The following is a 27,370-nucleotide window of genomic DNA, read 5'->3' as shown; positions in this document are numbered from 1 at the left end:
ACCTTGCACCCTGTGGCCAGCATCCCATGGTGTCTGCTACACTGTGCATAGTAGGAAAGGGGAGGGGGTCCATTGAGTACCCCCACGGAACCAATTCAGAGGGCCCCTGGTGAAGGGGTGCCTGGTGTAGGCTGCAAAAGACAGAATACGGCATCTGATTTGTTCTGGAGAAACCGAATTGGAATGGCTGTTCGAATTGGTCATCGTACTCACACACTCTGAAACCGAGTCCATTGAGCTGTATGATTTGCCTCCGAAAGACACAACCTGCCCAAATGCCTTATGTTACCGATTTGGACAACCATACCAGTTTCCAGGTATGGTAATCTGTCCTTGGAACTGTGTATGATTTAGACAGCAACAAGGGTTCTAGATCATATTCGGCAACCCCGAACCCAATTCGGAGCCCTTCCAAACGACATCGGCATCAACCCCAAAGTTGAAATCCACAAAAATGTTTAGCATATATTAGATATGCAAACAAATGACATTGAAAATAAATCAAATAAATTATTCATAAATAATTTACCAAAAATATAACTCACCTAAACCCTTATTAAACCATGTCCCAACATTAAAAATGTATAAACTATTTAAAATGTATTAAAAATGAAAACGAATAAATAAAAACATTAAAGTATTCTAAAAAATGTATATGTGATTAAATACCTACCCACCCAATTCACTCAATAAACCAAACATGCTGAAAGAGAATTGTACATTAATATATTCAGAAAAACAAAATCAAAACAATAATCAATCAATGAAATAAAAACATAGTACAATCGATTTTGCCAATGCTATTTTTGTAGTCATTATTAACTGGCCACATTAAAGTCACATAAAATGTTTCATTAATCTAAAATTCTTTAAAAATAATGAAAAACAAAATTCTTTATACCAAATAATGTAAACAATATTATAGTCAACTATATTTTACACTTCATTATTGGAAGCATGTAAACAAATATTTATACTTACCTTACCTAAACTGTTTCCTTTGCCAAGATTGTTTTGACCATGATATTCTGGTCACACAATACTTTTGAGTCGATATTTGGGTGGAACACTAGCAGTATATCGTCAAGCATCAAGTACCTTGACAATCTGAATATTGTATATATGTTCAGCAGTGCCCAAATTCCATTTTAGTCTGATGACATCCAGACACCTCTATTTTGTTGCCTGAATTCCTTCTCACAGAACCAGAATACAATAGTAGAGAAAGCAGTGGAACATTTTCTCCCCACCTGACCCCTATACACCCCACTGTACCTGTTGGAAATCACTGCTTTTTTAGAACAAGTTACATCTAAGTTTGAGATGCAGGTTTTTGTGAATCATGCAGTGATCTAGGTTCAGTTATCACATGCCATGGGAAGCCCTCAGCAGTTGTCACTCTCCTTCTAGGACCTTTGTGATAGCAGACCTCTTCTGAGTCACCACCATCACATCCTGCAAAGTTGAAGAAGGACGGGAAATATGAGATTCTCTAATATGACCCCAACAATTAGATCAGGTCAGTCTCCTTCAACTCACCTGCAGTTTTGCAGTGGCGTAGAAAGGAGTGGGTGGGGTGGGTGCGGACCACCCCTGGTGTCATCACTGAGGGGGTGACAAAATGTCACCGAGGGGGGGGACAAAATTGCGAAAAATATGTGTAAGTATCTCTTTTTTCCTTATTTTAATGTGGGTGGGGGCGACAAAAAATGTTCCGCACCGGGTACCACCGGAACTTGCTACACCACTGCAGTTTCGTCTTGTTCTGCTGGGGTCACCCTTCACTGTCAGCCTGTCCTACCTGCAGGCCAACTAACACTTCAATCCCACAAACACTCTCTACATTCTAGATGACCTCACGCCCTGGCTGAGCAGCAGGCACTTCCACCACTGAGGAGGATGGATTAAGTTACAGCAGCCTCCTTTCAGCACCTTCAAGTTCAGCACCTTCAAGATTTTGCGGCACCCTACACCTCAGTTCGACTCTGAGGGGCAGATTTATGAGGCCCTTGCGCCACGTTTACGCCGCTGTTGCGTCACGCAAGGTGGCGTAAACGTGGCGCATCCCTACGAACGATTTACAACGTGACGCATCTAGGCAGATGCGTCACGTTGTAAAGCCCTGCGCCGCTTGTGGGCGTTCCGGCGCAGGGTGGGCGTTCCGGGGCAGATGCGCCTCGCAAAAGTGGCTGAGTGAAATCTATGAGATTTCACTCAGTCACTTTTAAGCCAATGCTGCATCAAAAGCCTGCGCCTGCTTGAAGCAGGCGTAGGTCTTGACGCAGCATTGTTGAAATGGGGCACCCCCGAGCCTTGCTGGAGCTGCGTCGCGCTTGCGACGCAACTCCAGCACTGCGCCACATTTCCGGCACAGATGCGTCACGCATCTGTGCCGTTTTTGCACCATGGTGCGCCGCATTATAAATGCGGCGCACCATGGCTGGCGGAGCTGTGGCGCACTGTGGCGCATGTTAACTGGCGCATCCCTGGGGATGCGCCAGTTAACATAAATCTGCCCCTGAATCCAAAGATGTAACGGCAGTCACTGCGTAGCCTTTAGGGGACTGAACCCGCTTCTTGCTTTGTTAGCAAGACCTGCCTCATTAGTGGTTACTGGAGCCCGCCTTCGGCGCCATCTGCGATCCACGATGTTGCTCTTGTTTGCAGCAGGCATCCGAGCAGGCTATGATTGATCGTGACTTGTGCCCAGGTGTGTAGCTCATGCCTTTCATTATTCAGGGTCTCAGGAATAATTACCTAGTATGATTTGAAGAGTTAGCAAACTCGGCAGAACATATCTGTCTCCATGGACTGAGGAGGCCTTACTAAGCCTGACTTTGCTTCTGTACATTTAGAAGTGTGACTATGCAAGAAAGCGATCTTTCCCTTGGAATGTGTTCGCAGATGATGAAGGCTTGCCTGTTCCTTACTGCAGACATCGCCTCTCCGCCCCCACAAGGACTTCATACATCAGGGCACTTAGAGGTTTGCTTTGTTTGACTATGAACGGACATCACACTATAGCGCTACTGTTGGGAGAGGAGGTGATGGTGTAGCGTCCACATTACATCTCATTGTAGAATGCACACACTTGGCGAGGTTTTACAATATCTTACTAATCCTAATAAATACATTCTGCAATACCAAAGATAATTCATGTGCATACATATACATCGATCAATACTTAAATGCGTCTTGAAAATAAAGGTATCCCTCGGGCAGAATTCAAAGGACGCACAGGAACCAAGTACGAATTGCAAATTAATAGGGGTGGTAAAATGCCGAAATTACCTGTACGGTGTAGAATCACGTGCCCTAACCGTTTAGTTACCAATTTCGTTCTTGGAATAGAGATTAACAAATGTGCCCGAGAATTTGAACACTCTTTTCCAGGATGTCGCGTTCGTTTCTACTCATATATTCCATCTGCTTGTTTTTAACACCTGCACCTGATAAACTCGTAATCTTAGAGAGAAATCACCCGACACACCTTGCAGTCGGCCGTAGGAGGTATAGTGAGTGACCGAGCATGCAAAGCTTCCACCGTAGTTTTGTTCCACAGCTGAAGTTTTTATGAACATTTCGTTTCAGGGAGAATTGTCGAATAATCTTGCGCTTTTCGATCTTTTTCAGGGGCAGCGATAAAACCATGGACGGTGCCAATCAATCCTCCGTTAAGGACTTCGTTCTCCTTGGATTTTCAGACTTTAATCCTTATCTACAGAAGACGATGTTTGTTCTCCTCTTGCTGGTCTACCTTACAACCTTGATAGGCAACATGACGATCGTATTACTCGTAACTGTGGACAGTGGCCTGCAAACACCAATGTATCGCTTTCTCAGAAACTTGTCTTTCTTGGAAGTCTGTTTGACCTCAACCATACTCCCGAAAGCTATAAGTGGCTTCAACCCCAACTACTCCATTATTTCATTTGCAGACTGCGCAGTGCAGATGTTTCTCTTTGTGTCTCTGGGGGCCACAGAGTGCATTTTGCTGGTGGTGATGGCATATGACAGGTATGTTGCTATCTGTAACCCATTACGATACCTTGTGATCATGAATCCAAGAATGTGCGTTACTTTGATGACTGCTTCGTGGATGTGGGGCGGCATTGTATCTGCTGTACTGACCAGTTTCATCTTCAGTTGGCCTTACAGTGGATCTAACATCATCAACCACTTCTTCTGTGACATGCCAGCAGTTCTGAGTCAAGCTTCTGCTGACACCTTCATAAATAGGGTGACAGTATTTGCTGCTGCCATGGTTTGTTGCATCTGCCCCTTTATAGTGATCATCTTGTCCTATGTAAACATCCTTTTCACTATCCTCAGCATGAGCAGCGCAGCAGGGAGGCACAGGGCCTTTTCCACATGCAGTTCTCACCTGGTTTCCGTCACTCTGTTTTACGGCTCCAAAATATGTATGTATTTCCGAATCAGGCACAGTGGAACCCAGGAGCGTGACAAGCTGCTCTCAATTCTGTACAGCGTGATGACTCCCATGCTGAACCCACTGATCTACAGTCTGAGGAATAAGGATGTTAAAGATGCTTTAAGGAGACTTATCAAAAGGACTGGCATTTCCCCAAATAAAATGTAGATTTTTAATAAAGTACATGCAATAAAAACAGCAGTTTAAATTGGAAAGAAAATATTTTTAGATATGTAATAGTTTCTCCTAATTTTATGAAACTTCCAATATTTACCACCACATTATTACAAAAGGTTTCCTAAACTCCAATGAAAAACCTAACCTTTCTTTTCTCTAATAGTATGTGCCACCATCTTTAAAGTGGCCAATCTAGCGATCTCACCTATCTAATATTATATATTTGTAAAACCTACCCCTTTCCTCTTGCAAAAGCTTTTTTTAATTTGACATTATGGCCTTTTGTACACAAAGCTCATTCAAAGAAGCTAATAACTGAGCTCCAGTGAGATTATATAGAACCAGTTCCACAGTGACATTAATATTGTTCATACTAACCTTTTCTAATACACAATTTCATAAATTAAATGTATTTTGGCCCATATTCATATGCTGTAAGTGTCCAAAGTCCTAATATGCTACCAATGAATACCCGAGGCCTACTTTCCTATTCATCATCATCAAAACGTTATTTGTTTTTTTGAAAGAATCAGACAAGTATACATTAAATGACATTACAAAAATATTGATGGAAACATCTACAAAGCTTGTTCATAAATTAAAGTCTGCATTATCAGAAAGTCAAACAAAATCATTATCAATAAACATGCCAGGATTCAGTAAAACAAAGAGAACAGGTGAGTGAGGGTAGTTTGCGCTGAGAGAAATAAACAGTAGTCAATACAATATCTGATAAGCTCCAAGGATTAGACTCTGGTCACCCAACCAGAATCAGACAATGTGACTTAGAAAAAGACACAGTTGTAAAGTTATGAACATAGACAAAAAATCCTGAGCTACGAATATTCATCAATATCCAAAAGAAAGGACAATTGTTGAGTTCCAAGTTTCAAATGTTCTCATTATTCTTCATTTATTGATAATCTTCATCAACATTCTTATCTGTTGATGAAGATTATCAATAAATGAAGAATAATGAGAACATTTGAAACTTGGAACTCAACAATTGTCCTTTCTTTTGGATATTGATGAATATTCGTAGCTCAGGATTTTTTGTCTATGTTCATAACTTTACATGCCAGGATTCAGGACGAGGCTTGAAATGCAGTCTCGTTCTGAATCCTGAAACTTGTATGATGTGAATCCTGCTACTCAAGTTTCTTTTTATAAACTCTTGAATGCCCCTTGTCTGGGTGTTTCAGGCTTCTTTTTGAAAGTGCGTGTTCCAACTTCCTATCAAACACTGACGTGGCAATGCCTATCCCGTGTGGGTCTTTTCAATGACTGAGGACTACTTGGATCTCCTGAGGTGACATTCAGTGCGCTTTGAAGCATCACAAGCAGCCTCCATCAGCCTCAGAGAGGCTGTGTCTGTGCTGCTCCGTGCAGCATTATTGCTTTCTACTAGCCCCGTCGAATATAGCACATAGGCAGCAAATTCCTATGACCTAGCATTCCCCTCGGTTTCCTGATTAAATTGCACCTAACTTGTGTGGGTGGGCCAATAGCCTGTGACTGGGAAAGGCAAAACCCTAGAGATTGAGGGGACAGCACAGCTAGGTAGGAAATTTGTTTCAAAACTGTGATACCACAAATTTCCCATACAGAAATGTGAGGAAAATATGATTTTTGTTAGCGAAATTTGAGGTTTGCAGGGAATTCTGTGGAATAAAGCATTTGGGGATCTACACAAGCCACACTTACATGGACTTCCCCAGATGTCTAGTTTTCAGAAATGTGTGGGTTTGGTAGGTATCCCTAGATGGCTGTCAAGTCGAGGAGGAAAAATGGAGGTGATTCCCTTGCAAAACCAGGTAGCTTTATGATAGAGCATTTTTAGGTCTCCAAAATATGTTTTGGGCTGTTTCCTGATGCAGGTACTAGGTCTACCAATACAAGTGAGGCACTATTTTTATTGGGAGACTTAAAGAAATGCTGGGTGGGTCAAAGTTTGTGGTCCCTGAACTTTCCATTACAGAAATTTGAGGAAATTGTGTTAGTTTTACAAAGTTTGAGGTTTGCAAGGGATTCTGGGTAACAGAACCTAGTGAGATCCACACAAGGCACCCTTTCCTGGATTTCCCTGGGTGTCTAGTTTACACAAATGTACAGGTTTGCTAGGTTTACCTAGGTGCCGGCTGAGCTAGGGCACAAAATCCAGAGCTAGGCATATTGCAAAAAAAGGATCAGCTTTCACTGAAAATATGTGATGTGTCCATGTTGGAGTTTGCTCCGTTTCTTGTGGCGAGCACTAGGTGAGTTGCCATTTTTATTAGAAGAATTAGGGGAATGCTGGGTGGCTGGAAGTTTGTGGCTCCCCAAAGATTCCAGGACTTTCTATCACAGAAATCTGATGAAAATGTGTTTTCTTTTAGCATAGTTTGAGGTTTGCAAGGGATTCCGGGGTACATAACCAGTTGAGAGCCACACAATTCACCACATCCTGGCTTTCCATGGGTGTAATTTTAAAATAATTTACAGGTTTGTTAGGTTTCCCTAGTGTTTGGCTGAGCTACGACCCATAATCCAGAACTAGGCAAATTGAAAAAAAGGGTCAGTTTTTGATGGAAAAATGTAAAGTGTCCAAGTTGCATTTTGGTCCGGTAACTGTCATGGTCAAAAGGCCTACCCACACAAGTGAGGTAATATTTTCATAGGGAGACTTAAGGAAATGCTGGATGTGTGCAAGTTTGTGGCTCCCCACAGATTCCAGAACTTTCCATCACAGAAATGTGAGGAAAATGTGTTTTCTTTGACACAGTTTGGAAGGGATTCTGGGTAACACACCCTTGTTAGAGCCACACAAGTCAACCAATCCAGGATTCCCCTAGGTGTATAGTTTTAAAAATGCACAGCTTTGCTAGGTTTCCCTAGGTAGCAGCTGAGCTAGGGCACAAAATCCACAGCTAGGCACGTTGCAAGAAAAAGAGTCCGTTTTCAGTGGAAAAATGTCATGTGATCACTTTGTGTTTTGGGATGTATCCTCTCGCGGGCTCTAGTCCTACCCAGACAAATGAGGTACCATTTCTATCATGAGACTTAGGGGAACACATAATAGTAGAATATGTGTTATTACCGTTTATCTTTCTATGCATTTCTGCCTTTTAAATGTAAAACAATGTGTAAAAAGGAAGTAGTTTTGAAAAATACCCTCTAATTTACATGCTAATTTAAAAAATGCACAAATAACCACTGCTTCTAAACTCCATATCTTGTTCCTATTACAGAAAGACATAGGTTTCATTGATACTTATTCTAACTCTTTATATTTTATCAAATGAATTGATGTATACTTGGAACACCATGAAAAATCTTTGCAAGGTGCAGCTCAATTTTTGGGTCAGGGTACCTCGGGTTGTTGGTGAACCTAAAAGCCATATATGTCCCTGCAGCCAAAAGGGTCCTGTAAACGTAACAGTATATTTGTTTCAAAAATCTACCATAGTTAGAAGAAGTTACTGGTGGAAATGTAGGCACACATGGCTGTTTTTTAGCTCATCTCCATAACTGTTTATTTCAACTCTTAGGGCTAGATGTAGGTAAATCTAATTTACCGATTCATAAATACAGAATTTTACAGATTCAGTATTTATGAATTGGTAAATTAGAAGGAGGCAGATGTAGGTCATTTTTTAAACACAATTACTGAATCTGTAAGATTCGGTATTTACAGATTCGGTAAAAACCGAATCGGTATTGCCCATTGATTCCTATGGGCCTTGAGGCCCATAGGAATCAATGGGAAATACCGATTCGGTATTTACTGAATCGGTAAATACCGAATCCTGCAAGGGTGCAGGGGGTGTCACTTTGACACTCTCTAGCACCCCAAGTACAGGCTTGTGTGACATGTGGCACACATACATGCCCTAAGGGCATGTCTGTGTGTCACATGGACAAAAACAAAAAAGGTTTCTGTTTCCAGATACCTGAGAGCCTTGCTAGAAGAAATACAGCCAACACTCACTGGGGTTGACTGTTGGAATTGTGTATAATGTATAAAAAGGAAAAATTGTTCCTTTTTTAGGTGTCCCCTCACTCACCGGGGTTGCCCCACGGTGACATGCTTCATCATTGGGGCCATCCCAGTCCTCTACGGGCTGGGGCGTGCTACGACTTGCGAGGTTACGTAGGAGCACTTAAATGGACTATGTGTGGTGCATGTGTATTGGTGGGGAGTGGACTATGTGATGTGGGTTAAAAATACCTGCCCAGTAGGTTTTTAATAAACTTTATTGTGACCTCTAGGTGGTAATATTAAAAACGGGGTAGGGAGATAGGCTGCCCTAAACTTAATGTGTCCAGATGTACCTATCAACTCCTAAGTCGACATGTTTCGTGCATACCCCAAGCACTTCTTCGGGACTACACAGGGACCAGCCCTGTGTTCGCCACTCCTTAACTCTTTCACTGAGATATTTACAAAAAAGGCTTTCAACTGCAGCAAACTTTGCTAAGTGCATGCATTTATACCTACGTATTTTGTTCCAAACAAACACGTGGTTCCTGAAAGATAGAAAACAACTTTAAAAGTCACGGGGTGATTAGCCCCATTAGTTATCACACACAGTTTTTTGCAGAAAAAAGTGATGGTTTTCTGTGATTCAAAAGAGGACTCATTGGCCGTGCTTGTTTTCATGCACAAAAACGTGATTCATTTCGTGCGTTTTTGAAAGTGATTTAAAAACACCTTTCTCAGTGTCACACCCAAGCATTCATCAGTCATACACACTCATACATATTTTTCACGAGACCTAACTGGGCCCCATGGAGTCGGAGGGGTATCGGTATCCTAGCAACTCTAATGGGAGAGAAATAGAGTTGTTAAGTCACCCAGCACTGCACGTTTTCTTGGCGATGTTCCGTTACCACATCGGCAGTCCTTGGTGCCCTGTTTTCACTTACTTGTGCTCTGGTTACCTCCTGCATTCAGGCACCTACTTTGTCTCCCTCCGGTCCGGATGTTATCGGACTGGGGGTTCCGTGGTGTTTATATGGTGATGCCGTTCGCGGTTTGTTAGCGCTGGCGTGGGAACGCCCTTACGCGAGCTAGAGCGTGTAGTTCCATACCCGTTTCCCGCCTACGTGGCGGCCATCTTAGGGGTACCGATCTTCGTTCTTTGTTTTTAAAGGTGTCAAGTGTGACTATTTGGGCATAAACACACCTCGAGAATAATTTAGGGTGTTATACATGGCACTTGGTTTATTATCAGGGTTTTGGTTGGCCTGGTTAAAAATTCGAAACAGGTTGGCAATTTATTCAGAGTTAATGTGACGTACCGGGCTCACCAGTACTACCCTCCGTGTTAGATGTAAGGTCTCACATCCATCTAGTAATTAACTATGGCTGGTAAGAGAAAACTTTGATATTTCATCAGGGAACGCACAGATAGGTAGAGTAGATGGTAGTATTTCTTTTCGTGAAACTTCATGAGTTTTACACATTATGTTGTTCATGTTTATCATTTATGTAAACTGTCCCCAGGGAATATCATCATTCAGTCCCACAATATGCGAACGAAGTTTGAACACCCAACGTTGCTCCTTTTCCAGTAGTTTCTTCTCCATGTCAGCAAGGGGTAGTTGGGTTTCCAGCACTACCCAACGCATATCATTGGGTGTGTGTGCCTTTTCCAAGAAGTGTGTTGTCATTTTAGTATTCGAGTGTTTGCACCTGAAGTTACTGCGATGTTCAACCATTCTTGTGTTAACCTTTCTGGTTGTCATTCCTATGTAGTGCAAATTGCACACACATGTGATCATGTAGACGACCCCTGATGTGTTGCAGTTTGAGAAGTTTTTCAAATCCCATATGAGGCCTGTGTTACAAATCACCTGTTTGGTGGTTTCAGTCAGGTGGCACACACTGCCGTTGGAACACGGATGGTGTCCCGCTGGCAAAGGGTGTAAACGTCGGATAGGGCCTTCCATAGTTCTTGGGCGTGTGTGTACCACTAAATCTTTCAGATTTTTCCCTTTCCGATGACTGAACATCGGTTGGGTGATGTTAAGACCTCCACTGTTGAATGTTCTCCAATGTTTCTTTACGATTTTAGTCACCTGCTGTGAAGCTACGGTGTATGTAGTGATGCGGATAGGCCTTCTTTCAGATGTATTTGATGGTGGTTCCTTAGGTTTTGACTCCAGCAGTGCATCCCTGTTATTATTGGATGCCCTTTTCTTAGCTTTTTGGACAATCTTTTTGGGGTACTGTCTCTGGTATAGTTTGTCGCACAGTTCCTTGGCCTGCATTTCATAGTCACATTTTTCAGAACAGTTCCTTCTTAGTCTTAGAAACTGTCCAAATGGCAGATTTTCACGAAGTTGGCGTGGATGGAAGCTCTCAAAACTCAGTAGGCAATTCCTAGATGTTGGCTTAAAGTGAGTCGTAGTTATTAGTGTCCCTCTTTCAGCCTTGATGTTTAGGTCTAGGAAGACCAATTGTTCACGACTCATTGTTGAGGTGAACTTCAGAAAAGGGTCCTGCAGATTTAGCCAGTTAAGGAAATCATTTGCCTCCTGCTCATTTCCATTCCAGATGAGGATGACATCATCGATGTAACGTCTCCACATCTGGATTTTGGTGGAGTGGGGGTTGTCTGTACTCAAGATATTTTTTGTCTCTAGCCAGTGCACATACAGTCCCGCCACGCTCGGTGCGAATGTGCTTCCCATGCTGGTTCCATGGGTCTGTTTGTATATGGTTTGCTGGAAGAGAAAGAAGTTTGCTAGGGCACACAAGTATAGATAGAGTGTTGTTGCGAGCAGTCCTCATTAATATGAAGTTTCCAGAATTCTTTTGTATACTGAAATATTGTCTGTGTGTTACTGTTGAATTGAATGTATCATGGGAACAAAATGACTACAGCAGCTGGACCTATTAATAAATAAATGGAACCAAATTCAGATGGGACGTTTATTTGTCCTGCTGACTGACTGATCACAATGCAAGCTAAAAGGAGTGGTTTACAAACTTGCAACTGATAATTTCGGCTCTACCTCTGCACTGTTTGCAGGATATGGAGGAGGTGAAGTTGCTTTAATTCATGTGCCTGCATTTCATGTAGTATATTATACAAGTCTTGTGGGCCCCAACTTAAAACCTGTAGCTGAAATCATATGTATTTTCTGCAATAGGGACATCTAGTGTCCATTGTTTTGGACAATGAATAGAATAGGAATTTGTGAATGATAATCCATATATATATAAAAACAAAAGTATGTCTGTCTGTTTGTCCATTATGCATTACTACACCATTCATTCGATCACCATTAAACTTTGGGAAGTTGTTGAGTACACTCCTGCGAAGGTTTCTGTAAAAAAAAAAATCGTCCCCCAAGGGCTCTCATAATCTTTCGAATACTGAAATAGACAGCGAATTTGCGAACATCGTCGACAGTTATGATCCCCAAACAGAAATTGATTGGTCAATCTGCATCAGAAGCACAAAAGAAAAAGGCATTATGAGCTTCAGAAACAGACGAGCAACGGGAAGCAAGATCAGAAGCTGTTCGAATACAAACTGCTCAAGCCCGTAATTCTCAAACGAACGAGCAACGAGAATCAAGATTATAAGGCAATCGAGTACGCACTGCTCCAGCCCATTCTTCTCAAACCAACAAGCAACCAGAATCAAGATTGGAAGCCAATTGGAGAGGCACTGCTCAGGCCACACTTAAAATTGTTTTCAAAAATAAAATGAATAAGTTTCAATAACAATGACACAATGTAAATTTAATGTTATCATAACGAGTTTCCATGGCTTTCCTTTCTTCTGAGATCGCAGAAACGTGCAACGGGTAAGCTAGTTGATAATAAAATACTTTGTCTGCTTGCTGAACTCCAGAATTCAGCAGAGTTTTTGGGCAACTCTGCGGAATTCTATGGAGTGAAGCAGCGTGAGCTATGCCCAGGGCTATATCTCACACCCATAGGTTGCTGTTAGGGATACATTTGGCCTTGCATATATCAGTCGATAGCTTTGAAGGCCTGTGCCCAAGGCGACTGTCAAAGCTGTTCAGGGTAGAGATTACCATTTTGAAACTCACAACATTTTTCTTAATCAGCAATGGCCAAGTAAGACCAGAGTTGAGTAAAAGCCCAAGGTAGGAGAAATTTCCCACCCCACTTAAAATGTGGCCTAGAGGCTAGGGCAGACCAATTAGCAGTTTCTGTACGCTTAGGATCAACCACCATGAAATGTGATTATTTAAATTTGTGGATAAATCTAGACTATCCATAACACAATAAATAAGCCTTAAAGGTCCTGAAGGCTTCTGGCTGTGCGCCCAATTAGAACCACATCAGCGCTTCATAAAAACCAATACATTGTTCTACCACCTACTCTAGGTACATCAAGGCCATTATTGGGGAATACCCACACCAGCCTATTAATATACAGAATGAATAGTAGTTGTAGGAAGATGCGGCCTCTAGTTAGTGTAAAGGACTGGGTACATTCCTTATTGGTGCCATATTTATCCACTCCTCAGTGTCAAACCAATATGGAAATCGCTCAGAAGGGCAATGAGAGCCAGTTCGAACCTGATGAACCCCAGCTCAGGCCACAGCTTATCTTTATTAACCTTATCAAAGGCAGAGCTGAGGTCCATGATGGCCAAAGGACCGGCACCCCTGCATGCCTTACTGTATTTTGAGATCGGAAGGTATTTTCCATTCACTTTTAATGCTTAATCTCTCTGATCAATCTGAACTTCATTTTCAACTATATTCATAAGGTCCTAACAGATCTTGAATGGAAAAAAGGAAAACAAGCAAAATGTTGTCTTTCCTCTAAAAATCCTACCATATGTGCATCTTGCTAGGTGATTGGTTTGCATTCAGCTAGGATTTCTTGTACCACTGTTCTTATCATAGCACAACTATTTCTCAATGTTGTCCACATTGTTCATATTTCTTAGTTCACTGCACTATTTGCTATGAAGTTTCCCTATTTTGACAGTTTTTCTTCATGTAGTTGTCTCAGGCTCTCATCTTACCCTCTATTTTCATTTCTGGTCTGTTCTGAATTAGAGAATGGTCTACTAAGTACACCCTCCCTCCATTATCAAGGTAAAAACTTAAAAAAAACTCAGTTGATAACAACAATCTTGATATAACTCTCAATGGCCTATCTGACAACAGGAATAATTATGGAGGGTTTTCAATGTGGCTAATTTACCTATGTGAAATGTAAATGTCCCAGTGAGGCAGCCAGCTTCTCACTTATTACAATACTCCCTTTTTTAGGCAACCACATTTTAACTGCAGGGAACCTGAGTGTTGGACTTGGCCCTTTTTGGCAGGTTCACCCAGAACATTTTGCCTTAAGCTCTGACATGGTGGTAGTGGTTTTAGGCCTCTGGACATTTTAGCACTGTGGTCCAGTGTAAAGTGTGTGCGCTCTCTGTGTTACATATGTAAGCTTGGCCTGCCCTCCCGCAGGAATGCATTGGGGATTCCCTGATCAGTGTGTGTCAGTGGTAATTCCTAGAAGCAGTATGGTCAAGTCTGGTATGTCTGAAATTGTGTGAATAAATGCTGCACAATGGTGGGCACAGAATTATTATGGTTATTTTAGAAATGCCAATTTTAGAAGTTGTCATTTCTGTGTGCTATGTGCCTGCCAGCCTGCTTGCAAGTGACAGGAGCTGAGGGGTGTGGGTGGCTCCAGGAGACAGAGTGAGTCAGCCAAGTGATGAATAGAGAGATCTTCATGCAGATGGTAGGGAGGAGTTACACCTGGTACCTGAATAGGGCTGTGCCTTCCCTTCACAATGCTGGTTCCTCCGCCTGTGGTATATCTGATCTCTGAGCCCGCACCTGAAAAAGGGGGCAAAACAAAGTACTCCATATCCCCACTGAACCAGTTGCATCTGGTTCCCCCATGCCCTGCACTTTTACACAAAGGGAAATGTAGTATAAATATAGGGGCTGTGACCCCATGAAAAGGTTCACTTCTTGTTCATGAATCCTGCCGGGGCATGCTGCTGCTGGGGCCCGGAGGAGGGGGCTGCCATGAAGGTTTGCCTCCCTGGGCCCTGCAAAGCCCATTGGTCTCCATGGACTTCTTTCTTTCTGGACAGGACCTTCAGGACCTTTTGTCTGTATTTTGCGCACTGGGAGCGCTTTATTCTAATTTCCCTTGAAAAGGAAAAGTGTGGGCTGTGCAGTGCTGTGCTGCAGCCACCTTTGGAGAGAGAATCCCCATAGTAAGGATTCCCCCTTGATGCCACAACAACGGGTGCCCACCCCACATTTTTCTGTATCTCGCAGCTTTTATTTTAACTTTAGAGGGAGCCTACCCCTCGTTACGCCACCGTAGCTTGGGCCTGAAGTCAGGCAGCGTGATGCCTGTCGTGGGGCGGGACTTCCGTCTTCCGAAGGAAGCCCCATGCCAATGGAATTGCCGAGAGGAGAAGTGGTTTGCGGGGGATCCGATGTCAAAGGGGGAGCCTCACAAGGTGCCGTGTTGGGTGTCGACAGTAAAGGGGGCACGAGGCACATTGTTGGTGCCTGCCCCTGCCCCATGTGAAAGGCTGGAGCTGTGCGAGCTCCATTCCGGCTAGAGGACCTGCGCTGAAGAGAGAGAGCCCTGCATGTTGCAGAAGAATTCCGGTGAGTGGAGATGGGGGAAAGGGGGTATAGCGAGGAATGCTATTGGTGCTTGCCCCCTCATGTGGGTTCCCCAGGCACAAAGAGAGACAGATCCTCATAGGGCCCATTGGTAGGCCTCATTTATTGAAGGAGGCATATTTATTTTAAGAGGGCCAGAGGGGCCCATGCCCTAAAGTTTGGTCATTTCCCCCGTGGCCCAACCTTACAGTGGGCAGCTGCACCGATGGGGGGAAATATTATTTAATGGAGCCCGGTTAAGGCCCCAAAGGCACAGATGTGCCAAGGCCCCTTTACTGTGATTTATCTGCACTGCACCAACGTGGACAACTGCAACGTTTTGCATAACTATTTCTCCAGAGGGCCTAGTGAGTGCCCATTTATTTATTTATTTATTTGAAAGTTTTATATAGCGCGAACAAGATCTTTGCAGATATCAGAGCGCTTTACAAGGTAGGGTATGGAGTAATAGCATGTAATAGTTGAGGTAGTTAGGTACAAGGTGCATAGTTACATAAGTAGGTCAAAAAACCGGAGGTAGATAATAGGTGAGGTAGTACAGGGTGCATAGTCAAACAGTTGCGCCAATAATATAAAAGTACAAAAATAAGCATATACTTGTTTAAGCGTGCTACAAGTGTTTTTGGAGATAACATCAAGGTGGGCATAGTTGAGGTAGATGCGTGCAGGATGTAAAGTCACACAGGTGCATCAGTAGTACAAAAGTAGGGAAGGTTGAGGTGCATCAGTAGTACAAAAAATAGGGATGGTTGAGGTGGTGTAGGTACAGTGTGCAAGGTCAGACAGGTGCATTAACAATACATCAAAATACAAAGAGGGAACATATACAATCAAATAAGTCATGATACAAGTAGTACCGGTAGACCAAGGGGTCAGGCAGGTATACGGAGCGGATTCATGAGCACTACAGGATAATAGATCATGTGTATTTAGCCATGAGGATCGCTTTTACTTCTTTCTTAAACAGTTTGTTGGAGGAGATGAGCCTCGTTTCCGGAGGGAGTGAGTTCCAGATCCTGGGTGCCATTCCTGAGAAGGACCGTTTATAGGTTTTTTCCTTCCTGAATCTTCGGGGTTTCAGCAAAAGATTGTTTGTGCTTCTAGTAGTTCTAGAGCCACCCGAGATAGTCAGCTTTTGAGTGAGGTAGGCGGGTGAGTTCATGTGTACAGCCTTGTGAGTCATGCAGGCGATTTTCAGATGTATTCTGGCTTCAAAAGGTAGCCAGTTCAGGGATTTAAAGTCAGGGGAAATATGCGAGTGTTTTTTTGAGCCAGTGATGAGTCTTGATGCAGCGTTAAGGGACGCACTTAGGGGTGCCGTTGTAGTTAGGGGGAGCCCGCAGAGGGCGGTGCTTCCGTATTCTATGTGCGGGATGACTATAGCTTGTACTGCAGTTTGGAAGTCTTTGGCTGGAAGGAAGGCTTTAAGTTTTCTCAAGGTATTGATTTGGAAGTTCGCTCCTTTGGTTGCCTTGCTGATGTGCTGCTGCATGTTGAGATTGGCGTCAAGTGTTATGCCTAAGGATTTTGCTGAGTCTACGACGGTAGGTTGTACATTTAAAGCCGTTAAGTGCTTAAGCCATGCTTGAGCCGTAGAGATTTTTGCAGGAGGTGAGATTAGGAGGAACTCAGTCTTAAGTGCATTGAGTTTGAGGTGATTCTCTGCAAGCCAGGATTGGGTGTTTTTGATTGTGGTGTTCAGAAGCACGATGTCCTTGGGGGATTGTATTTTGAGATAGAGTTGGGTGTCGTCGGCATACATGTGAAAGTAAACGTTGGATGTCTGTAACAGAGTAGTGAGCGGTTCCATAACTAGGTTGAACAGTGTTGGGGAGAGGGAGGATCCTTGGGGGACGCCTAGCGATACAGGTACCGGAGAGGACATCAGGTTGTTGCTTTTGAATCCTTGTGAGCGGTTGTGTAGAAAGGAGGTGAACCACTTGAGAACAGTCCCTGATATGCCCATTCTTGTGTTTAGCAGTTCGAGTAAGTTCTCATGTTTAACTGTGTCGAATGCTGAGGAGAGATCCAGAAGTATCATTTTGGTCTAGGATTTGGAGGGCGTCATCCACAATGTGAGTCATGGCTGTTTCGGTACTGTGCCCTGCACGGAAGCCTGACTGATGAGCATTGAGGAGATCAAACTTGTCTATGTGTTTAGTCAGTTGTAGCTGAACGCATTTTTCCAACAGTTTAGCGAGGGTGGGGATATTTGTAATAGGGCGGTAGTTGTTTAGATCAGTGGGGTCTGCTGTTGTTTTTTTTAGTAGAGGTGTGACTTGTCCGACTTTGAGGGCGTCAGGGATGGATCCTTGTTGAAGAGAGCTATTGATGATTTTAGTCCAGAGTGGGAGGAGCAAAGGGGTAAAATCTTTTACCGCGTTTGCAGGAAGGGGGTCAGTGAGGTGATTGGAAGGTTTCAGGGTGCTGAGCAATCTGCCAATTTCTTCTTCGGAGTAGGTGCCAAAGGATGACCATGTAGCGTTGTTCTTTGGTCCAGGCGCTGCTGTGAGTTGGGGGTTGGAGTAATGGATTGCGTCATTGAGAAGATCACTTCTTATGTTGTCAGTTTTTTGGTTAAAGAAAGCAGAGAAGTCTTCACAGGAAGGTGTGATGCTCATGGTGTTGATTGTCTGGGGTTGTTCTTTGGATTGTGTTCTGATTAACTCAAACAGTTTCCTTGGGCGGTTTTTTGCTTGGGCGAGCTGGAGGCTGAAGAAATCTCTTTTTGAGCGTTTTATTTTTCTGAAGTAGGCGTTTCTCTGTTTCTTCAGGCTTTTTAGGTGCAGTGCAGAGGGGGCTGACCTCCAAGTGCGCTCTGCCAGTCGCATGGCCCGTCTATCTTCATTGAGGCTCCCGTCATACCAGGGGTTGGAGATCTTGGACGAGACTCTTTTCAGTTGCAAGGGTGCAGCCTCATTGATTATTGTGGACATAGCATTTAGATAATGGTCAGTCAGGTGTTGAACGTCCGAAGCGCCGGACGGGGGAAGTAGGAGATTGCAGCTGTTAGGCGGTAAGGAGTTTGGGTTGAGTTTCTTCAAGTCCCTTTTCCAGACTTTGGGCTTGGCGGGTTGCACTGCGTTAAATTTGATTTTTTCTTTGATAAGGAAGGAGACAATATGATGATCTGACCAGTCACAAGGTTGGATAGACTCCAGTTGAATAGCGTCTTCTTTGGAGATGATAAGGTCGAGGATAGAGCCTTTCACATGGGTCGGGCTATTACATATTTGGGTGAGATCAAGGGCGTTGAGGAAGCTTTTGAGGCTATTTACCACTTTGTCGCTGCTGTCATTCCAATGAAGATTGCAGTCGCCAAGGAAAATTTGGGTGTTTTGCCGTCCTGAATTGGATGATATTGTGTCCATGAGTTGTTGGCAGAAGGAGAGCTTGTCCCCAGGTGGGTGGTATATGATGTGAAGTGAGCAGACTGGTTTGCATTCGCTGATGACATCAAGGCAGAAGTATTCACAGGAAGTAAGAGAGGGGGCGGACGCTTTAGTAACTGAGAGGATGCTTCTGTAGATACAGGCAATTCCCCCGCCTGTCTTTTTAGGCCTGTCAAGTCTAATGATACAGTAGTTGGGGGGGACTAGGATATCCAGGATAGGTGTAGAGGAATCAGACAACCATGTTTCAGTCAGAATGGCCAGATCCGGTTCCTGAGACATGATGAGCTCGGCGACCCCCGCAGAATGCCTTTGGGCCGATCTGCAATTGAGAAGTATGCATTTGAGGCTAGGGGCGCAGAGGGTGGAGGAAGGTTCTATAGCGATGGGCACATTAGTGAGGTTGTTGGGGACGGCACCTCTGTTGTTATCCTTTTGGTGCCTGAGGGGGTTAGAGATAATCGTTGGGATGGACAGGCAGTTGGTGGCTAGGTGATTTTGGGGGGCTGAGACGTAAGATTGGAGAAGGGCGTGTGTGTCATGGTCTGAGACCGTATTGGTAGTGCGTCTGGGGCGATTGGTGGTGTTGCGAGCGGGGATAGAGGTCCAGCGTGGGGGGAATTGTGTGATAAGGCGAGTAGGCGGTGAGGAAGAAGTGTTGTTAGGTGTGGGGGGAGTATTACAATTAGTGGTAATGCGATTGCGATTGGTATTGTGATTGTTGGTATTGCGAGAGGGGATAAAAGTCCGGTGTGGGGCGTGTTGTGTGGTAAGGCGAGTAGGCGGTGAGGAGGGAGTGTTAGGTGTAGAGGGAGTATTACGATTGGTGGTAATGCGATTGCGATTGGTATTGTGATTGCTGGTATTGCGTGAAGGGATAGAAGTCCGGTGTGGGCCGTGTTGTGTGGTAAGGTGAGTAGGAGGCGCGGGGGAAGTGTTATAAGGTGTAGAGGTGGTGGTGGGAGGGGGGTATCTGGGGTGTGTGATGAGCAACTCTTTGATGGAGTGTATTTCTTCTTTCAATTGGAGGATGGAGGACATAATCATGTCCAGCGTGATGTTGGGCGCGGAGTTAGGGAGGGGTGCAGGCGTAGAACCGGCGAATAAGTTGCTGGTGACGGGTGGGGATCGGTGTGGGGAAGTGGAGCTGGTGAAGGGGTTGGGAGTGTTAGAGAGAGGGTAGTTGTTAGGGACGGTGTTGCTGTTATCGGGAAGGGCATCAGTGCTAGGGAGGGGGGAGGAACGGGGGAAGTGAGGGTGTTCTGTGTGTGGTGTGGGGTGGTGTGGAGGCTGGTGGTAGCGGGGGAGGTGGTGGGATAGTGGGGGGTGAGAGTGGGGGGTGAGAGATTGAAGGAGGGGTGAAGGCTAGGCGTGACGTGAGTGCTAAGAATGGGGGGCGAGATAGGCGGAGAGTAATGTTGTGTGGGGGGCAGTTGGGAGAGGAAGGGTGTTCTGATAAGATTGATGTGGAAGACGGGGCGGGAATGCTAAGTGTGGGGAGGGAGATAGGCGGGGAAAGAGATCTGTTGTGTGTAGTGCAGTTGGGGAAGGAAGGGTATTCAGAAAAGATTGGGGTGGAGGACGGGACCGAAGTGCAAAGGGTGGGGGGGGTATGGGATGATGAGCGGCGAGACGAGGGTAGGTAGGGGGGATGGGGGAGTGGGTGGTGTGTGGGGGGGCGGGGTCTCTGTCTGAGATTGAGGGGTGGGGTAGCTGCGGCAGGTGTGTAATTGCCTGTAGCGCTGGGTGTGAAGGTGAGGTGAGTGTCGTTCTGGTGCTGAACTGGGTTGGGGGTGTTGAGGGTGGGTGCCGTGCCGTCAGGGGTGGTAGTGAGAGTCCGAGGATTGGATAGGTGCTCTTTGAAGGTGGGGAACAGGTTGTCAAGTAGTTCCAGGTTCCTGTCTGTCGATTGAAATAGGATAATCCCATTGTTGTAAATAGGGATGGTGGTTTTGCCTGGGAAGAGTTGGGATTGTGTGATGGAGAGTGTTAGGCCATGTGTGGATTTCCTGGTGGTGGATACGTTGAGTAGGGAGAGGAACGCTTTTTTCCATTGAGCTCTGCGTGTAGTGTGGAAGATGATATCGGTGTTCAAGGGACCATTGACCGATGAGAAGTAGGTGTCGGCAAAGGGAGTTTCTGGGTGGGACTTAAGGAAGTCGTGTTTGAAGCGTTTAGCGGCTTTTTTGGTGAGCATGGGTGGGTAGTTGATTTTGTATGTGTGCTTGCCGCTGAGATCCATGTTGCAGGTTAGATAAAATAAATGTGCTGAATGCACGCGACAAATGCCAGCAGCAGGTTACACGGCTTCAGAGTGCCCTTAGGGCGCCACCGTGACACTACTGCGCCTAAGTGACGCTGGTGAGCGACCAGAATACTTGAGGTAGCAGTTGGTAAAATACAGGAGAGGAAAGTGTGCAATGGGTGCAGAGTTTTGCAGAGTAGTGCAGAATACAATTGTGGGTATAATTCTGATAAAATACAAGAGCAGAATACATATGCCAAGCAATCAGTTACATGAGGCAGATAGGTGTGTACCACAATACAGTAGTTGAGTTTGGTCTAGGGGTGGTGAGTTCTTAGTGTCAGTTCATATATTGAGAATCTATGAACAGTCCAGCGACAATGACTAGTCCAAGATGGCCACCCGAGAGAGAGAGAGACTGTACAAAATGGCCGCCACATAGGTGGGAAAGAGTCAGTAGTCCTCTGTTTATTGTGGATGCTTTGTGATCAGGGAGGGCAGTTTCACTTTCATGCTGGCCCAGCTTCTAGGTTGCCGTGTTGGAGTCTTATCTTGCAGGAGGTGATTTATTGCTTTAGCTTTTGCTTTTGGGCCACCCGCCATTTTGAACAAAGGAGAGTTAAGGATGTGTAATGGCAAATTCAAATAAATACCTTGTTATAGCTTAAAGTATGTTTTAGCCCTCGCGGATGTCTTTTAACATCTGGGTCCATCAAGCCTCCATGCACCCCAGTGTCTGTATTTCACCCGGTCCGCAGCCCTTCCCGACTCACCAGGCACCGACACTTGATTCCAGCTTGCTCCCTCCGCTCCACCACTGCAGCAGCTCCCTGGGCCGCGGGGCAACACTCACGATCGGCCCCTGCTCCCTTCGCCAGACACCAGAAGGGGGCAACGACTCTTGTTTCCCGCCTGCTTCGCGCCCGCTTGCCTCGCTCCACCACAGCAACTCCCTGATAGTAGCAAGCAGGACGCACACCTGGCTCCCAAGGAGAAGTCTCGATCCAATCCAGCCCACGAAGTTCACCTCTCTCAGATGCCGAACAGCCCAGTGCTTCTCAGCGCATATCACATCGTGTTCACTCCAGGACGGGGAAGCATCGTTATATTTACTTGGCCGTCAGCACTGCGAGAAACTGCCTGGGGGCAGGCTCACTCGATCCTCCAGAGCCCGGTGGCCCCCACCGCTGAGTGCCGCAATTACCCTCCGGTGTCCGCCGGTCCTCTCACCAGGTCTCAGCAGCAGCTGGGGGGGGAGGGGGGTGCCGGGAGTCACCGCCGCAAAGGGAATCCTGGTGTTGTCCGTGGGGCAGTCGAAGGGCGGTCGGACGCTCCCGAGCCGCAGATCCTCCCGCCTCCGACTCAGGAGACGATGCCGATTGCTTCTGATATGCCATGTTCCTCTGGGCCCCAGTCCACTCCGGACGCTAGCGCTCCCCCTCGCCTCAGCTCCCGCTGTCTTCGGAGTACAGGGCATCCGTCTCGGGCATTGCCGCTGGCATAGGCAGCCCGGGGTTCGTGCAATGAGGGGGAGGGGGTCGTGATTCTCTCCAACGACGGTCGGGGGGTGACCAGGGACCCCCGCAGGCTTTAGACCGAGGAGACTTCAGGCAGCCAGACGTTCGCCCCAGGCACCGCCGCTGGCCAGGGGCAGTCGGTCCTCTCCCTCGGCTATCACAACCTCCGAGATCGCGGAGACGAGGAGTCCTCACGGTGCTCCAGCCGCTTCCAGTCAGGTGAGGGTGCTGAAAATGTTATTCCTGTTGTGATATTTATTAGATGCTGATACTTGCTTGCGAGGGCCGGGGATGCTGAGTGCTAACAGGGATTAAATCCAGAATTGGAATCCCAAGCACTCGGAGCTCTAGCCCAGAGCTCCTACCCGGCGGCCATCTTACTTGAAGCTCCCATGCCCACTTTCTGATCCCAGCTGTGCACCAATTAGTGCCAGATGTAACATTTAGGCCACTCTTTCTTTGGGAGCATTTCTGTTGAGCTAGGAGTGAGATGCACTCCTTTGCCCCATACATTCACAGCTACGCAGCACTTAGTACCAGCTGCAACGTTTAGGTCTGCACAATTTTGCACACCCTTGACTCCAGCTGCATTGGCAGCGCACCCTGACTCTGGGACATAGGGCATTTGAGCCCCTTTTGAGATGGCCAGTTGGCCAGCGGGACTGTTAGGTTAATAGGGAACCAGGCCCTAAGGAGGTGCTTGGAAATATCATTTATATACTATGATTTACGCACCATGATTTATGCCTCTAAATGTGTTTTTATGATTATGAGGTTTTCCATACTGTGTAATATTTGAGTGATTCTCTACTGTGGTTTAGGAATGAGTTATTCCCTACTGCGGTTTATGTTAGTAAGAGTGTTTCCTAATATGAGTTATGCTTAGGAGGGTATGTTCTAATATGTTTAGGCCTTTGGGGTTGACACAGATTGTATTTCTCGCCAAATGTGATATTGTGCATAATATGATTTATGGTTACAGGATGATGCTGAGTATAGTGGTTGGCAGTAATTACTGGTTGTGTTCTACATTTAATATATGTCTACATCTATTATCTTTACTAAGTGATGAGTCTGACAGTGGCCCACGTGGCCCTATTATGTGTGGAAGGTAACACATGTTTATTTCAAAACAGTGTTAATATATATTTTAACCGCATCGCTGCGGCGGTTATTTTTCCGCTACGCGGCTTTTTTGTAAAAGCCACGTTAGATGACAAGCTCAGCTCGTCATCCGCACACACCCCCCGTGGCTGTTGACGAGCTGAGCTTGTCATCAGCATCAAAGGGGTTAATGTAACATATCTGCTGGCCAGCACTCATCTTGAATCTTTTGGAACGTCTGACATAGCTTAAATCATTGTGTACCATGTGCTTTCTCGTGGAATTTCCCCTCCATGTTTGGTAGCTCCATGTTGAGCATATCTGTATGGCGACCATTACGAGTAAACATTTCCTCACCAAAATCCATCTTAGCAATGCTATGCTGTTTCTGACAATATTTGTTGCATTGGTTTCTAAAAAAATGCCTGGTTAAAAGCTTTTACTTTGATGGAAAAACAGTGGTCATTCTACGGTAGGAAATAGCACACAGGTATGCCTTCTTTGTTCAGTAGCGATGAGCAAATTAAAAACATTAAGGCCCCTATTCCAATGCGGTTTGGAAGGCCTCCTAATGGCATTTGCTCTGTCTGAATCGGATTGGGATTGAATTAGAAAGGTTTCCGACTGACCGATTACGATGTGAGTTAGGTCGAGTTTCCAAACTACTAATTACAATGCTTGATTTGGGCGGCCTTTTTGAATCGTGCCATCCGACTCAGATCGGATGTCTGAATCAGAATTTGGGGGCCCGTAGTGGGCCCCCCTGCTCACAGAGCCTTTCCTATCGGGCCCGTGGGTGTACCCATTGCCCCCTCCTTTACCAGCCATGCAGTGTGGCAGGCACCATGGGGCACCCAGCAAAAGGTGCCTCATTTTCTCCAACCACCCCTTTCATCAATGGGAGCCTATGCATTTGTTCGTAACATAGGCTCCCATTGTAGTCAAAGGGAGCCTGGTCGCATTGTAACTGGAAGCAATTGGATGCATCGTAATCGGTCGGTCAGACTCCACCGATCTGAGTCAGTCGGGAACCATTGCCAGATCAATTAGGTCGGAATGATTTCCAAACTGCATCGGAATCGGGACCTTAGTTTATTTCTTATTAGTACTTGTGCTTGTGTTTTGTGCTATGTCCTCACAGACTATTGGACGAAATGTATGCCGTTTGAGTGAGGCGCAGGTTGCAAAATTAACATAGTACTGTTTTCTGTTTTTAAATTTTTTTGTTTAAAATAGATTCTGTGTGTTTTACATATCCCTTTTGTGAATATTTTGTGTCACAATATTTTTTTTAATTTGGATCAAATATTTTGATTGTTGTTATACTAATGGAATTCTGCATTTCCCATTTGTGAATCAGCTCTGAGATTTCCATACAGTAGTCTTCACCATCCACCAAAATTTGCTTCATTGTAAATTATCACAATGCTTCTGCAATTATTCAGCTCTCTTTTACAATCTAGCTAGTATCACAGTCTACAAAACCTACACATACATACAATGTCATGCTCCTACAATCCAAACATAAGATTTTTCTAAATTAAGTTTGTAAGAGAGTACTTCTTTTGGCACGGTTAACCCTAATTTTTTGCTTGACTCTGAATGCATTTTTGAGTGAATGTGCACTAGGTTCCTACTAATCAGGTTCATAGTGCCTGTGTTCTTTCCCAAAACTGTACCTTGGGTTTCCAGAATTACCACACCTGTGGCCCACGTATAAGTCCCTGCACAATACCTCTTGTGAGGACATAACTGCATGAGCAGATATGCCCCTATTGTACCTAAGTCTATTCTAAGCCATCAGAAGTGCACAGTGGAGCAATACTGAGTACATGGGCTGCTTGTCACTATAAGCTCCACAGCTGCATGTTGGCTTCACCTAAACATAAGTTGTTTGGTATCAAACATCTCAGAATAATGAGCCCACACCGATGTTAGTTTTGGATTCAATAATCAATGTACTCAGCGGGCACCTTGGAGGTGCCCCTGAAAACCTACCAAAACACTGGTGTGTGCCTGACTGGTCTGCACCAGCCTGCCACCTCTAGACATGTTTCTGACCCCTGAGGTAAGAGCCTTTTGCTCTAGTGGGTCAGAAACAAAGTGTGCTCTGGGAGGAGGTGCTTCAAACCTACCCCCAAGCAGGAACAGCATTAAAGGGCTGTGACCCTCGATGGCTTACTGTCCATTAATTATGCTAGCTTGGGCTCTCCAACTGGAGATGCCTGAACAAGTCCCACTTTTGGCAGCAAGGTCCACAGGAAAATTATTAAGCATGAGGTGTGTGTCCGTTCTGAGTCAGGACCATCTCTAAGCTGTGCTGATTTAAAGTGACCCACTCCTTTGATAATCCTCTGTAATGCTTTGGAGGATTTTAGATAATAGGGCTAGGGGTATGTTCCCTCCCCAGAGGGAGTAGACAACCAAATGTGTAGTCACCCTAAAGTTAAGAAGGTCTTTTGCTATTACATTCCAGCCTCTAAGACCCCTAAATTGAGTATTTTGGGGTACTCTTAACCATACATCTCAGATTCCTGGTGACCTCAAAAAGAAGATGAACCGAAGAGCCGTACCAGCCGTGAAGACTCCAAATGATAAGTGACTTGGCCCCAGCCCTACAGGCCTATCTGCAGCCCTCGAAGAAACCTGTGCCAAAAACCAACTTGTCCTGTGGGCACTGCACCTCAGGAAACCTTGAAGGCTGCCTGCCTTCTCTAAAAAACAAAAAACTGCAGAGGAAAGTGGCCCTGTCCCCAAATAAACCAACAACCAAGAGCTTCAGTGATCTGCTGATCGGCACAACCGGACCTCCGGACACATGTCTGTACCCAACAGCTCCTGCACCAGTCAAAGTGGTCCACCAGTGACAATAAGGTTCCCTAGCAGTCCTGAGCTCGAGTCCAGCCCAGAGTGACCACTCCTAGACTCTATGACAATGCCTGCAGCCTCATCACCAAGGGGCCCTCAACCGCAATCAGCACTAGTAAGAATTTTTAAATGCTCAAAGACACCCCTGCACCCGCAGCCCCCAGGCCTTGAGAAGCTCAACTGTGGATGTCCGTGAGGTCTTCATCATCCCAACTTACCTCCAGAGCCACCGGTGCCCTTCATCCAGCTCCCAGGTCCGAACCTGCAGCCTTTGTTTGAAACAGTTGTTCTCCATTGATTTGTATTGGGCACCCGATGCTGTGTTGGCATTCTGCACTCAACCTCCTCTGTGCCTCTCAGGGGTGTGTTTGGTAATGCTTTGTGGCCCCCAGTGCTGGTATAAATCCCCTGATATTGACCCAAACTCCTTTCTAACGGGCTTCAACCACACCTCGTTGCTGCCCCAGTCTAAATTGATTAACATTAGGCCTTTGATACCATATTTGATCTTTGCACCAGGCCGCCCCAGTGCCACTCGTGGTGTAGTCTCTGTGCTTACTTGGCCCTTGGCCATTGTTGATCCTAAAACCCAAAGACGGAAATTGCATGTTGTGTACTTACCTGTGAAACTGCATTATTGTTTTCCTCTTATAGGTTAACACTGAACTGTTTAAAAAATGCCCTGTGCCCACTTTTTATCCTAAAAAACTGTGATATTCCACAACTTCTTTTTTCAGCAACAAAGTATCTTTGGCTCAAGTTATAAGCATACAAAAATAAATATTTTTACAAACAATTGGTCTCGGATTTAGTTATTGAGTGTGTGTAATCCTTTCTTGCCTGAGTGTGTACAACAAATACTTAATACAGCCCTCTGATACGCCTAACTGCTTGCCTAAACTAACACAAAAGAGAGTATTAGCATTATCTACTTAAGCCTCTGTAAAACTTCTGGGGATGAACTGGACTCTATACGCTACTTTGGTATAGTATATACAG

At 45.2% G+C, this 27,370-nt stretch overlaps 1 protein-coding gene across 1 annotated transcript; it reads left to right on the top strand.

The window, feature by feature from the left end:
- Positions 1–3,649: 3,649 nt before the first annotated feature.
- LOC147712963 (olfactory receptor 10A4-like) lies at positions 3,650–4,600 on the top strand. The gene has a single exon (XM_086920405.1). The coding sequence runs from the start codon at positions 3,650–3,652 to the stop codon at positions 4,598–4,600; it is 951 nt and encodes a 316-aa protein (XP_086776531.1).
- The last annotated feature ends 22,770 nt before the right edge of the window (positions 4,601–27,370 follow it).

This window comes from Lissotriton vulgaris, chromosome 5 (assembly GCF_964263255.1).
Source record: "Lissotriton vulgaris chromosome 5, aLisVul1.2, whole genome shotgun sequence".
In the NCBI taxonomy this organism is placed as follows: domain Eukaryota; kingdom Metazoa; phylum Chordata; class Amphibia; order Caudata; family Salamandridae; genus Lissotriton; species Lissotriton vulgaris.
The sequence above is the reverse complement of the archived record's forward strand: the minus strand, read 5'-3'. Positions and strand labels throughout refer to the sequence as shown.